The following is a 15,260-nucleotide window of genomic DNA, read 5'->3' as shown; positions in this document are numbered from 1 at the left end:
TTTTCAATGTCTTCTTTTAATTCTGGAATTTTAGTATGACAGACAGAAAGCTGATCTTCCCAGAAAGCAGAGCTTGTAAGGCAGTAGGTCTGACACATCTGATACTGCACTGATTATTTTGGACACGTGGCATCATTCAAAATGTTTAGGTTCAGGGACCACTTTCCTGGACATTACAGGCAAAAGCCAGACCAATTAAAAGAATCCTGTTTTAAATATGATTATGGGCCTCTGGAAAACTGAAATAAATGAACATTGCAGAGTAGCAATAGAAGATTGTGCATACCAGGCATTGCCAAGGTGGAAGTAGAGACTTATCCTTTAGTCCTGCCAGTAAAACTGTACTTGCTACAATTGTAAAGTATATCAGTGAAGATGTCAGAAAGTGCCAAAGTTCAGGCTTCCTTTGCAGTGATAGCTTTTGTAAACATTTGTGGTAACAGGAGCTGGTTTTTGCACAGTTGTATCCCTGAACCCTTGCTGGTGTCTGCAGGCAGATAAATAAAATTGTGGTTTAGTCAAGATCTAGATACAGAACTAATACAAGTTGGCCTGGAACAAAAGGGAGAAGGTCACATAAATCATCTTCTGAAAGAGATGTTAGTAGTTGTTAACTTTCTTCTTGATAGCAGGGTACACTTAATTATTGAAGCCCTGCATATATGGGAAACATGTCTTATATACTTCATCAGCATAGTCATTGCAACAGAGTCAATCTAGTCAATTGAAATGAATGAATTACATCAAACCACTAACAATACTCTAGTATTATTCAAAATGATCAATTTCATCTAGTACAGACTGTGCCTGACACTTGTATTTTCAGTGCCTGTGGAGGGGTTAGTTTCTAATAGCACATGTGAAGAACGTTTTCTCATTAGTGTTACCCAGTGTTTTTTAGAGAGGATTCAGTATTAAGCCATGAGGGGTTCAGTATTTGCATTGTGACTAATTTACTTAATAAATGTCTGTTGGTGAGGAAGGAACTAAATTAAATGCGCTACTATTTCTGTCAAATTTCTCAGCTAAATTGCTGCATGCAATTTTGGGGAGCTGTAGGTGCCCATTTAATGACTCATCCTACGTGTTAAACTCAGTACAAACGCAGAACAACAGAGCCTCTGTCTCAGCTCCAAATAGGGCAATGAAGGGAAGATGAAGCTACTTCCTTTGCCTTTTCACCTTTCTGCTATCTCCCAATTTTCTTAAAGCCCATCTTTCTGTGGCAAGAGACAAGTGATAGTTTGCTGTCCTGCACCTCACCCCCTTGCTGAATTGAGTTTCCAAGCTCATTTTGTGTGGGAAAGATTATCCATTTCTGATTACCTCTTGCTGGCAAAAAGAAAAGACAGATTTGATTTGTTCATTCCTATCTTTGGCAGGAACAGGAGTGTCCTTCAGATACTAAAAGAAAAGATACAGATGAGTAATGGGGGAGGTAAAAGCTCTTCTGTAGATGTGATTGGGTTTGAAGAAGGCCTGTGTAGGAGGATGAGATTGCAGCTATGAAAGAGACAATGAGTGCAAACAGAGGGCAAACTGTGAAAGGTTAATTGAGTAGGGAAGCTTGGGAGTAGGGTGGGAGATGAGTATAATGTACACTTGCAGTAGAGGGCTAGAAAAATGGAAAATTAATAGGCTGCAAGAGGTCTTTTCGGGTAAAGAAGAGTAAGTGTGCGGGGAAAAGAGAGGTAAGAGTGGTCTGGGAAAAGGGGCACTTATCTTGCGAAGAGCTGGAGTGAAAGTAAACAGAGAACTGGATGGGGAAGAGGAGAATTCTCCCAGATATGGTAAGTGCAGAAAAGGTTGATGTAAAGAAGAGGGGAAACACACATCAAGTTTTCGGGCTGCTCAGGTGGTAGATGTCACTGCAAAATTCTTCAGTGCTGTATGTATATGTATAAGATTATGGATATCAGTTATGCTGTTGAGAGTGACAGGTAAGGAGAATGGGTACTGAAAGAGGCTAGGTTTTCTTCCTTTGCCCTCTGTCAGAGGTCAGAATGATCCTATTCACTTATGTTAAACTTGAAGTCATGTGTGATTTTCATGAAGACTCAAGGTGGCGCTTTGAAAGCAAGCTGTCTGCCTGTTCTTGTACCTTGTCTACCTGTTCCTGCCCTTCTGCCAATAGCATCACTTGCATGGTGAAGCAGATAAAGGAACTGATCCAGATGAACACCAGCATGGCAAAAAAAGTGTTGTCTAAACCCTGTGCCTTGAATTTATTGAGAGGCACAAGTTCCCTGCCACATTCTGATTTCTTCTTTATGTTGAATTTTAGGATGCTCACAGGGGAATTTTTATCCAGCAACTCCGGCACACACAGAATCCACAGCCCCGGATCAAACTGAAGTTGTTTGGACACTCAGGTGCTGGGAAAACAACCCTCGTGGAGTCTCTCAAATGCGGCCTGATACGAAGCTTTTTCCGAAGACGAAGGCCTAGGCTCTCATCCACAAACTCAACCAGATTCCCCCCATCTCCTTTGTCATCCAAACCCTCAGGTATGGCTTTGAAGCGGTAATGTTTGAATAAGAAGACATTTCCTCTTGGTCTGTGTAGCTCCCAAGGAGGAGCTGTTGGCTGCACTGCAAAAGACAGAATTGTTTAAGAAACCAAAGCAAAAACTGGGGAGAGTTTTGGCTTCTCTGTACACAGGCTTGTACTTACAGTAAGAGCAAAGAGGAGCAGGCTGGGTGGAGGATGCAGAAGTAGTTAAGGTTTTGCTTACCTACATGAACTTGGAGAGTGGAGGACAGGACTTGTGAACACTGGCATTTATTTTTCCCCAAATGCCCTAGGCTGCGAACGCCAGTGTCCTGACCACATGTCACCGTCATGATTTCGAGGATTAGGTTTTGTCAGTCTTTTTGTTTGAGTAGTTCCAATAAACTCTGTGCAGAATTGAAACAGTTGCTGCATGTTTTTGTGATCTTCAGTAATAACAGAGCATTCAGACTGCCTCTCATGCCTTGGAGTGCTGCTCTGTAAGGTACAGGAGTGCATTAGCCCAGTTAGAGATGTCTAAAATTGTCTCCAAACAAGGTAGAAATAGAGATTTTCTAAACTGAAATAAATGTGTGCAAATAATTGGGAAAACTTTGCCCATGTAGCATCACTTGGCCTGTGTGAAGTCGGAAGAGCTGCAGAACGTGTTGGAGCTAGCTAGGTTTATACTTCAGCATGTGCCTGACTTTGGAGGAATCTACAGCTGTGATAGAAGTACACTAGCGAGAGTAGCAAACTATTTGTCCAGGTGCCTTTTTTCGTACTGAGAGACTGCACAATATACAAGCTAAGCAAGCACTTGGAGGAACTCAAATTTGAATCAATGTTTAGAAATAGTCTTAACTAAGTCAGTTTTAGATGGGGTCGAGGGTTGCCTTTTTCTTTAAAAACCTTTGGATAATACTTGCAGGTTTAGGTTTCATTTGTCATTTTTAAGTAATGTTAGGACAGTGCTAGTAGTAGATTTCATCTCTGCTTTCTTTCTAGTCACCTGAGGAAGCTAAAAGGTACTCAAAGAGTGGCTTAAGACAAGATGGCTGGCACAGAGATTGTTATGCATTTGCTGTTTACTTAACATAAGAGGCTCACATCTGTGACAACAGAAAAAAGAAACTGATTAAAGGAATCAGTAAGAAGTTCTTGATTATCTTAATTTACTGTGTCATCCAAGGGGAGATAAGTCACTCAAGGAATATCAGTACCTGGAAGTTTTTATCAGTACCTGGAGGCAGTTCAGGAAGGTTTTGACTGAAGACAGATTTTTTTCAATGTTGACTGGTATCAGACGCAGAGGATAGTTGTTATGTACTCACGCCATCATAAAATCAGACAACACTGCTAGTCACATTGGCAAATCATTATAGATATAATGGTGAATTCAAAGTGTGCACTTGAAAACAGCTTACCTAAATATAAACCAAAAAGTTGTGCATTGCTATGCACACTTGAAACTTTTGCAATTCTATGCAAACAACGCTACTGTGGCATTATTTTACTGTTTGGTTTTTGTTTGTTTCAGCATCTGTTCCTTTGGATGAAATTCCTTATATAACATAAATAACATTATGGGTTGAGTGACATAATCAGATAAACATTTAAACCAGCACAGTTTGGTCTATATTTGATCATGTTTAGTGGTGGTCTTGACAGTCCTGGGGTAATGGTTCGACTTGATGACCTTTAAAGGTATTTTCCAACCTAGTTGATTGTATGGTTCCATGTGCTTAGGTTTGTTTATATTCTGCAAAAAATGTGTGGCCTCACCACGTATTTATTTACAAGAGCCTAAAGATACAAATAATACAGTAGAAGATCAAACATTAAAATACAGTTTTACAGCTGACAGGCGGTTTCTATGTTAAAACCCAATATTCAAATGCAGTGTCTAGTAGAGAGGAAACTTTACTTTCTCCACTAGATGGTGCCAGTCAGTTACAAAGCCGTTTCATTTCTCTCACAAAATCTGAATTAATCGTTAATTAAACAAATTGCTTACTAGTAAAACAATTTTGCTTTTCTCCCCCATCTCCCCAGAAAGGTGTTGTTACACAGTGACATTTTTATTCTTACTTACAGGAATCAACAATATGAATATGTAGTGATATTCCAATAAAAACAGACCATACTATGAAATTGCAGCACTTAGCTGAACAAACAGTTTATCTTTGCAACGTAGAAGAATTTTAACTATTGAAACCTTTCACTCACAAATCTTCAGGGTTTAGGGTTTTTTCTGTGCTTCCTCCCCAGCAGTATACATGCTAAAGGGCAATTAAGTGCTATATGGGATCATTCTAATGTTGTCCTTTTCAGCAAAAGAAGGATGTAGTTTTGTATTCTCACAGCTTGGTAGTCATCTGCTTTCTTTGAAGAGCAGTTTGTTTGTTTAATCAGCTTTTATGCTTTGCATACTTATTTTGAATTGATCTGGTTGTGATTTTCACATGTTTTGTAATCACATTTTCCTTTCCCTGACCCAGTTTCAGTAAGTATTACAAATCTTTATCCTGGTTGTGAGAATGTGAGCGTGAGAAGCCGTAGTATGATGTTTGAGCCGGGCCTGACCAAAGGAGTATTAGAAGCTTTCGTTTCACCTGCTCATCACTCTCACTTATCTGCTGATGACCAGTCCACCAAGGCTATTGATATTCAGAATGCCTACTTGCATGGTAAGCAAAGCCGTGGGATGGTGTGCCTTAATGATGTGCGACAGTTAATGCCATGTTGCTTGTTTTTTAAAATAAAACTGAGAAGAAAAACAAAAATCTGACTTGATATTGCAGTGACTGTGGTTGAAAATCCAACAATGGTGGGACTTGGTTTGTTTAAGCAGAAGGTAAATCTGCATAAAGTTCTATACCTATAATATACATACTAATCACTTGTGTCAGGTGTTTATAGTGTCACACAGAAATGTTTTTACGGTGAGTAAGTGGGGCAGGAGGAAGGAAAGAAGGACTTAGTATAATAAGAGGGGGTTAGCAAACAAGCTACTAGTGTAAAGGCTCTTTCACCAAAACTGTATGTCCTTTTGGCCATATCCTGATTGGATTTAATCTGGTCCTATAGACCCAAGTGTCCTCGATATGTAAACAGTTCCCAGCTGTATGAAGGACCTACCATTCTTACCCCATGACAGGACTAGATCATGTTTGGTGAGCCCTGGAGCTCACCAAACATGGTGAGTGGAGCTTCTGATTCCATTGTTCTTTTAAAAGGAAAAGTTACACGTGTTAGCAGTAAGAGGGCTCAGTCAGAGAAGTTGTCTTTACTACATACATGACTTTGACTGTGAAGACCATACAAAGAGTGCATATACACCACCAGCCACACTAATTATTATATAGGCGGTAAGATCTCTCCCAGTAGGATCTCTTCTTCATAGCGAAAATGTTCTGAATGCCTTAACAGCTGCAGTTTTGATTCTGATTTAGGATTAATCAAGATTTTTGTCTTGGAGGGAGAAAACTGTTTATGAATGCAGTATATACACACTACCACATGCAGTGGCAGAACGTTTGTCCTAGATGCTGAAGAGTTTGCCATGCAGCTAAAGCTTGTTCTTCATCCAGGCTAATTTCTCCTGTCTTTGAAACCAAGTCAAGTTCTGTAGTGAAACAGAGTTGTGCACAAACTGTCAGAAAGGGTTTCTTTTCTTTCTCTGTGCTGGCTTGATATAGAATGAATACACATGGGTGAACTCTGAATAGCTGTACTCTTAACAGCAGGTTTGAGGTTTCTGGCTTCTTCTAGAAGTTTAAGGTTCATCTTAATCAGCATTTTATTTAAATAGAGGTAGTACAAGTGCAGCAGACTTACCCCTAATCAAATGGTGCATCTGGGAAGTACTATATACTGCAACACACTAATATTTTTCTCACCTGAAACTAAAGGAGATGGCAACAAGAAGCATGGTTCTGTTGGGATCCTTAACATGGTGATTCTTAAATCCTGAGTTAATAATGTGACGTGAATAGTACGGCAATTCTGTAAAGCAGAAGGCTTCTTTTTGTCCCTCAGCTTGTTTTAATAGCAGCAGCAACATGTTAAGAAAAACTGCAGTGCTCAGATTTTGGGGGTTAGCAGGAAAAGAAGGGAAGCTGCAACTCTTGTTTTGCAAGTGAATTACAAGACAAAGGCAAATTTAATGTTCGAGGCTGCATGCAGTTAACACACAGGTGTGGCATCCAGCTGACTGTCCAAGAGAAGTGAATGTGAGAGCGGAACAGATTGTGAGCACCCAACTACTCAGCCTCTAAAACTGTCTGAAACCTCTTCCCTTTGTTCATGATTGCATTTGCAGTTGTCTTTCCCATATGTGTAGGGTTTATCTTTGTGAAAGTTTAAATCAGATTAACTCTTTTGTTTGTCTTTCCATGGCTGAAAGATGCTTTGTGCTTACTGATAAAGTGTGATCTTTTCACCTGTTTGTCTGTTTTCAGGAGTTGGTGATTTCAGCATCTGGGAGTTTTCCGGGAATCCTGTGTACTTCTGCTGTTACGATTATTTTGCTACAAATGATGCCACAGCAATTCACATAGTGCTTTTTAGTCTGGAGGAGCCTTATGAAATCCAGTTAAACCAAGTGACCTTTTGGCTCAGTTTGCTGAAATCATTAGTCCCAGTTGAGGAGCCAATAGGTATGCTCTTCTGCCTGTTAATTAAATAATAGAGGACTGTAGAATAAAGCTTCTTGTGTTTCTCTGCACCTTTGTGCATCATCTGTGTTGAGCACTGTTATGTCATCCCCATGTATTCAAACAAACTTCACACAAGATTTCTTAGAGAAAGGGAATTATCTGTGGAACAAGCCTGAAGAGTTGTACCCACCACTTAGTCCAACTAAAAATGATCATGAAGTGTGGTACAGCCTCCTGTAACACTGGGATTTACATCTGTAAATGGCACATGAAGTTTTATGTTAAATACGCTGTGGGAAAAGTGTTTCAGAGGGTTGGAACCATTTAAAACCAGTTTTAGACATACTGCTTAAATTCCACTTAAATCTATCCCAAATTAACAGCATTTCCAGCATAAGTTAATCTTGTTAGTGAGAACAGGACAGAAAACAGTGACGTGGCATTATCTCTCAATACATGCAACTTTAACATGTTTAACTAGAGTTGTGTTGAGACTTTAGATGTGTTAACCTTTTGGTGTATCCGGGTGTACAGAAATTGCTATTTCTTGTAAATTTGACTTCGTATATTCTCAGACTTTGCACAGGTTTTGAGTAAGTTTACTTGTTTTATATATACGCTTTCTAACAAACAAAGTTACTCGGCAGGCAAACAGCTTTCCTTTTTTAATCCTTAAAAGGTCTGTAAGTCTGGGTATGTATACACCATATAAATTGTTTGTGCTTTTAGCTGAGCATCGGCTTGCAGATTGCGGCAGTTTCAGGGATGAACCAAGGTCTGACATGTGTCTTGGTTCTATGAACCAAAATATTATTCCAGCCAGTGGATCTAACTCAGCACCCACAAGCATGTATAATGCTGCTAGGGACTCAACAGACAAGCATATCAAGTACTTACATAGTGCAAAGAGTATTTCTCTCTTTTTGTGTTCTGCTCAATTCTGTATGCATTGTCTCAGACAAATAATGATAATGATGAGCCCAGGCAGACCTTCAGTTTTCAGTTCAGGCATGTGCATTTTGCATTTTAGATCAAGTTACGATAGTCACAGAGGTTAACAATATGAACATTTAGATCTACCCAACATGAAATTACTTCTGGAAGTAAAAGCTCAGAAATATGCAAAAAAGTATCAAAGCTGAAAAAACAGTGAGTTTGCAGTTGTGGAAAGCTTTTAACAGCTCCTCAGTCTAGTGAGGAAACATAGTTCTTGGTTTGACTGTGTTAGAATTTAATTGTCTCTTCTTGCTGAGCTGATTATCAGCATTATTTAAATGCTTAAATCAGTGTTTATAATGGTGGGCTCAGTTTGGGTACCCATGCGTTTTTGTACTATTACAAGTTCTTTCTAAGTAATCTGTAGTAACTGATGTTAGCAGAAAACTTACACTTTTGGAATTACTTTCTAGTTATTTTGCCTAAGTCATTCAGCTGCCAAAAAAATGTATACTAGTACAAAATACTTAACCGTGGAAGTAGTATGCAAAGATCTGGGAAAATGTGACTGTTCATGAATGAGTCAAGATTGTGTAGCCCTTGGTTGATGAAAACCAATTAGTGATGTAAGCATATTCTCCCATTGAATGTTTTTTCAGATTAAAACAGCAGACTTGGATGTACTGTCAATGTCTCCTCTTTTATGCAAGATTAGTTTGAGAAAAGATTGAAAACTCTTGTGTTCCATCCTGTCACCTCATTCATGTCATTTGTTTCTTTCTTTCTTTCTTATTCTTTTTCATGGTTTCTGACAGGCTTTCCTACTTAACTCTCACCTAAGTGAGAGGTCATTGTTGTGTAAGTACTGCAAAATAGCATTCATACTAATGTATGAATGTTGTAGACCTTTTGTGTTCTACTTATAGTCCTCTGCTATGCACCTGTAGTATTAAGCGTCATCCAAAGACTGAGAGAAACCCTTTGAAGAAGCTGTTATTTTTACTTCTTTTCCTCACACTGTCACAGTGTTAATAGATGTCGTTGGTGTTATAAATGTTTTTGTTAAAACAATGAAGTCATGTAGTATCAATGTATCTGATGATATTCATGAAGTCTACTTAGATAATCTTGTGGGCAAATAAAAGCCGCAAAGCATCAGTGGTGTACCCACATTGTGGTTATGCTTACAGTTGGTAAATCCACTGCAAAAATGATTGGTATGAAGAATGTAAAATGTATTGCTACCTTCCCAGCTTAGTAAGGCAGCCATCTCCATAGGCATGTCTCATAGTGAGGGAGTGTTCTTGTTTCTCTTCCAGCATTCGGTGGAAAACTGAAAAGTCCGCTGCGTGTTGTTCTGGTTGCCACACATGCTGACATAGTGAACCTTCCTCGGCCTGCTGGGGGAGAGTTTTGGTATGACAAAGACATGTCATTGTTGAAAGAAATCAGGAACAGGTAAGTGGGGAGTGTGTTATACACAGCACTTTAACATGCCAGGTGGAAAGAAAGAAAAATACTAAAATGGATAGGAATATGTAAAAGATTTTTATGTGGCTTAAGCTTTATGATTTGATGTTTTGAGTATGTTCAGGAAGCTTATATTGTGCAAATATTTAGTCACTTACCATTAATACAGTGAGCAAGCTGCCTGAAGTGAGCTAAAATGAGCTAAGTGATGCAAAAATTAGTTGAGGCTTAGAAGTCTCGCCCTGTAAACACTGGGGTGCATCCAAAGATCCATATCAGACATCTGCCTAACACTTCGTGTACTCAGGTTTTGTACCAGTCTCAGAAAAGGAGGCTGTCAGTTCTCAGCTACAGACTCTGGGTGCAAAAGAGGAAGCTTTACAGGAAAGCCACCTTTTGCTCTGAATTGATTTCCTGTGCAGGAAAAAAACTTAAACCTGGAGATACTCCCTGCACAGTTTGTGAAGAGCTGCGTATTGTGGAGTCACACAGGTGACAAGGTAATCCAAGAGTTACCTAGAAGTTAGGGACACTTCTAGCCTTCTTCAGCAAATGTTTGGAGGGCATGCTGGTTGGAGATGGAAAAGGGAATTTGTCATGAACATACTGTTGTATAAACTGACAACAATTTATGTTCACAGTGAGCACGGAAGTGGGTAACACGTGCTATGAGCAACCATCCATACCTGCGGGCATAGATACTTGTCTGGACTGTCCAAGAAACAGATGTGAGGATTCCAGTGCAATAGTGGCAGGGCAGTGTCTTAATCAGTTGAAATAAACCAACAGAAAATACCTGCATAATCATTGATGTTGGAATACTTTTAAGTGCAGATAAGTCCAGAGCTAGGAAAACAAATATGTGCTGTTGAAAAAAAAGGAACTGGAGAAGAGAGCTGGTGTCAGTAGCAATGACAACTGAACTATTCAAAGTGAGAAAAAAAGAAAACAGCAAATACAGAGACCTTAAAAATAATTAATTTCCGCTACCCCTCCTTTAGTAAAATGTTTGAGTTTGTAATTTCAAGTCTTGTGATGCAGTTGTTACTTTCTTATAAAGTTCAGCCTCCTTTTTTTAGGAAATACAATTTTCTCTCAATATCTCTGTTTATTTTCAAGAAAATTAGAGAGCAGTTGTACTCTGTGCTTATAAAATAACTTAGCATAATCAGTACTTAAATGTTTTCATTGTTCCTTAGAAGAAAAATAACTGTAATTTAAGGCTGAAGTACGATTGAATTAAGAAATAAAACTGGATTTGGGACTAAGTAAATAACTGCTTACTTTTCCTCTCTTAGATTTGGAAATGATCTTCAAATTTCAGAAAAGTTGTATGTGTTGGATGCTGGCGCATCTGGGTCTAAAGATATGAAGCTTCTCCGAAATCACTTGCAAGAAATAAGAAGCCAGATTATTTCTGTAAGTAATGTCTAAGGGTCTGGGTTGGACCAGCCAAAATGCAAGAATCTTGTGCAATAATTTACTGTAAATTCAGTACTTACATTATGTAACTTAAGTGAGTGCTGTTCGAATTTTTTAGCAGCGTGCATGACAAACATGATGATAATGAAACTCCTGACAGCAAAGATTCAGTCAGCATTTTCAAAATTGTAGATATTTTGTTAGGTCATCAAAATGAACTCTTTTAAAAGGAAACAATTCAAGATTTTCAGTTCAAAGTTACAGGTTCATGTTTTTAATCGACAGTGATTGATTCTAACTGTTAGAAAGATAATTCCCAATATAGATGTGTGAACTGACTATTGATTAACTTTTTACTTTACTTTTTTACTGGAAAATGTGTGCTTGGAGGTGTATATATGTGGCTAAGTATATGTAAATGACACTGTAGGTAAAATAGCCATGACTCGATGTTATTACCAGGAATTCTGTGAATATCAGAGGAATCACAGGTGATATCACAGGAATCCATAACAACGGTGACCCAGTCAAGTTGATACGCAGCCTGTGCTAAATGGTTTTAAATTTCTTCATACCATACTTGTGTGACACACTTAAGTCTTTCTGTAGCTACTTCTGATAGGTTGGGATTTTTTAAAAGTGAATGAAAAGCGAATGTATTAGTTCATTCTGTAGATCAAGGAAAATGTTTGGGTTCATACCAGATTCAGTCTATTTTACATTCCCAATGGTCTCTTGATTTAATAAGCTTTTCTTCTCTGACAAAACTTTATCATAGCCACGCTCACTAGCTTGAAATCTGGAGGTCTTTGCTGCAGAAGAAGTGCATGCTGTGGCTTGAGAGTGTAAGGCAACAGTGAGGTCCAAGACAATCAATAAATAAAAGTAACATCTTCTTATCCGGTACCCTGCTGTCTCCCCTGTTGAAGTAAATTGGTCCTGTCCAGATAATGTTGACAATTTCTGAAATAAAGATTATCTTCTAGACCATGAAGTTGGTCATTTGATATTTGACAAGGCAGGACTATATCAACCAAGCTTTGTTTCACATGTCAGGATTCTCTTTGTAATCATGTTTAAAAAATCTTGTTTTAATTTAACTGAAAAACACTTTATTAAGAAAATGTAGCTCTTATGTCAAGCAAATGCCAGGTGGAAGAGTAAGGGTCCATCGCAGGGGGAAGTCTTTAGACATGAATATACGCCATGAATATATTAGACTTTGTAACCTCCATTAAAAAATAAAACCAAAACTAACAACAAAACCCCACAACAACAGTACTGTCATTCTCTGCACAGTAGAGTTACAAACAGATGTTTTCTGTGCTTTCATAAGACTTGCCCACCTATGACTCATCTGTGTGAAAAAATAATCTCCACACTGCCTTCGTGGAGAAAAATGAATGGACCCAACCAGCTGATGTCGTTGCAGCAGTTTGTATATGATGTACAGGAACACCTTAATCCCCTAGCAAGCGAAGATGACCTACGGCATATTGCACAGCAGTTGCACAGCATAGGAGAGGTAAGTGTTTCTATGTAAATTGCAACTCTTTATTAGCAAGGTGCTGCTCTGGGAGAGTATCCATTAATGAGATTGAAGCAAATGTCTGTAGTTTGGAAGTATGTAGTTGTAGTGTGTCTTGTAGTTTGTAGGGTTTTTTTCCTCCTCCCTTTTAAACATCTTAAAAAGTAGACTGGTTAATGCTTTTTTGTTTATCATTATTGTCCTGTGGCTCCTGTTCCATTCAACAGCATTTCCTTGAAACAGGAAGAATTACAGTTTATTGCTGTAGTGGTAAGAATATAAAATACCCAGAAAGTATGCTTTCATCTTTAATGAGGTAGTGCCTGATGTGTTAACTGCATATGAGAAATTTGTATGTCCATTAGAAATTGAATCAAAGCATAACACTTTTGCATAAATAGCTTGCAGGGCATGGCTAGGCTTTACGGCTGTTGGACTCTAAAGGCTTCATGACTAGTGAAAATCAAGAACAAGATCTGCTCTTTGTTCTGAAAATAAAATGCACTGTTTGTTTTTCTCTTGTCAGCAGTGTTAACAAAATGATTGGTCAGCAAGTTAGGGAGGAGAGAACATGGGGTATCATCTTGTACTTCACAAGACGTAAATAATAACTTTCGTATTTATGAACAGATTAACATTATGCAGAGTGAAACTGTCCAAGATGTTGTGCTTCTGGATCCTCGCTGGCTCTGTTCAAATGTCCTTGGAAAAATCCTGTCAGTGGAGAACCCAAAAGCCCTCCATCACTATAGAGGTCGGTACACTCTAGAGGATATCCAGCGTTTGGTGACAGATAGTGATGTGGAAGAGCTGATACAGATTTTGGATGCCATGGATATTTGTGCAAGGGACCTTAGCAGTGGAGCAATGGTGGATATTCCTGCTCTCATAAAGACTGACAATCTCCACAGGTCTTGGACAGATGAGGAAGATGAGGTGCTTATTTATGGTGGTGTTAGAATCGTTCCTGTGGAACATCTTACCCCATTTCCTTGTGGAATTTTTCATAAAGTTCAGGTGAATCTCTGCAGGTGGGTTCATCAGCAAAGCACAGAGGGAGATGCAGATATACGTCTGTGGGTAAATGGATCAAAGATTATGAATCGTGGAGCTGAGCTTTTAGTGCTGCTGGTCAACCATGGTCAGGGTATAGAGGTTCAAGTTAGAGGACTGGAAACAGAGAAGATCAAGTGCTGTTTACTTCTGGATTCTGTATGCAGCACCATTGATAATTTAATGGCCACAACTTTACCAGGCCTTCTGACTGGGAAGTACTACCTTAGTCCTCAGCAGCTGAGGGAACATCATGAACCAGTAATGGTCTACCAGCCTAGAGACTTTTTCCGTGCGCAGAGTCAAAAAGAGACATCACTAACTAACACTATGGGGGGATATAAAGAGAGCTTTAGCAGTATACTGTGTTTTGGGTGTCTTGATGTGTACTCCCAGGGAAGCCTAGGAATGGATATTCATGTTTCTGATCTAAATCTACTTACCAGGAGAAAACTAAGTCGACTTTTGGATCCACCTGATCCTATGGGGAAAGATTGGTGCCTTCTGGCCATGAACCTGGGCCTCCCTGATCTCGTTGCAAAGTACAATACAAATAATGGAACACAAAATGACTTTATCACGAGCCCAGTCCATGCTCTCCTGCAGGAGTGGAGTAACGCTCCCGAGAGCACTGTAGGTATCCTAATGTCTAAGCTGAGGGAATTAGGTCGCAGAGATGCAGCAGATTTTTTACTGAAGGCATCTTCTGTATTCAAAATAAATTTAGATGCTAACGGTCCAGAAGCTTATGCTTCTAGTTGCAACAGTGGCACTTCTTATAATTCAATTAGCTCTGTAGTGTCACGGTAAGAGCAGGTGTTTTGCATGGACGTACTTTCAAACTGCAGAAAGGATAAGAGATACAGTACAAAAGGTTCTGTGCATTTTAGTTTATGAGCTCTTACATCAAAGGATCTTTATCCTTCTCTAGCACCACCTTTTGTGCATAAGCTTTCTACTTCTAACTGTGAATTGTTGCTCTTTATCTATTAAAAAGGCTGGTGTACTTCTGGTGTTTCGAAGTTATTCCTGATACATAATGTGCTGCTTAATACTGCCGTCTTAACTGGAAAGTTTTCACTTTTATGTACTGCAAATGTTTTTATAAAATACTTCGATTCTCCCCATAACAGGCAGTGGGAGAGGAATAGCACATATTACCCAAAATGTGTATGTCTTACACACACCCTTTTTTTTTTTTTTTTTTAATTTCCATCATGTCCTCTGCTTAATATTTTCTTATATTTGTAAGGAGAGAAATCCACCATTTGTGGTCAATCTGACTGAATTTTACACCATTTTGTTGTTTTTAGCTGATAAAGTGAGTGCCTTTTGCAGAAGGGAGGGTGCAGTTGATTTGAATGACCCTGCTGGAGTTACAAGAACATGCTACCTCTGTTTCACTTAAATCGTCTGCATGCTTATCATTGCAAGTGGTGCTTGCCTTTTTCCTGCACTTCTAAGACATTGGTGATAACTCACGCAGAGCATTCTTGTGCCAGTACTATGGGTATAGACATGTGATACCTGATCAACTTCAATTACAGTGGGATCATAATGTGAAAATCTCTTAAACTTGCCAATTACCATGCTTCATTATTTCCGTGCACCTCAGGTAAAAGTTCGCTTTTCATCATAGAATTCAAAAAACACAAGTGTTGGTTACTGCGGAAAAATATTGTAGAGCTGTCAGTCGTAAT

The 15,260-nt window shown here is 38.9% G+C and overlaps 1 protein-coding gene across 1 annotated transcript in view; it reads left to right on the top strand.

Moving 5' to 3' along the window:
- The window catches only part of DAPK1 (death associated protein kinase 1), a 103,408-nt gene extending 88,148 nt beyond the window's left edge, over positions 1–15,260 (top strand). The window contains exons 19-25 of the mRNA XM_065661990.1: positions 2,285–2,507; positions 4,992–5,180; positions 6,954–7,151; positions 9,407–9,545; positions 10,856–10,976; positions 12,316–12,504; positions 13,138–15,260. Of these exons, the coding sequence (XP_065518062.1) occupies positions 2,285–2,507; positions 4,992–5,180; positions 6,954–7,151; positions 9,407–9,545; positions 10,856–10,976; positions 12,316–12,504; positions 13,138–14,370 (2,292 nt within the window). The 3' untranslated portion in view covers positions 14,371–15,260. The remainder of the gene's footprint in view (positions 1–2,284; positions 2,508–4,991; positions 5,181–6,953; positions 7,152–9,406; positions 9,546–10,855; positions 10,977–12,315; positions 12,505–13,137) is intronic.

Source organism: Lathamus discolor, chromosome Z (genome assembly GCF_037157495.1).
Source record: "Lathamus discolor isolate bLatDis1 chromosome Z, bLatDis1.hap1, whole genome shotgun sequence".
In the NCBI taxonomy this organism is placed as follows: domain Eukaryota; kingdom Metazoa; phylum Chordata; class Aves; order Psittaciformes; family Psittacidae; genus Lathamus; species Lathamus discolor.
This window is presented reverse-complemented; position numbering and strand designations above follow the sequence as displayed.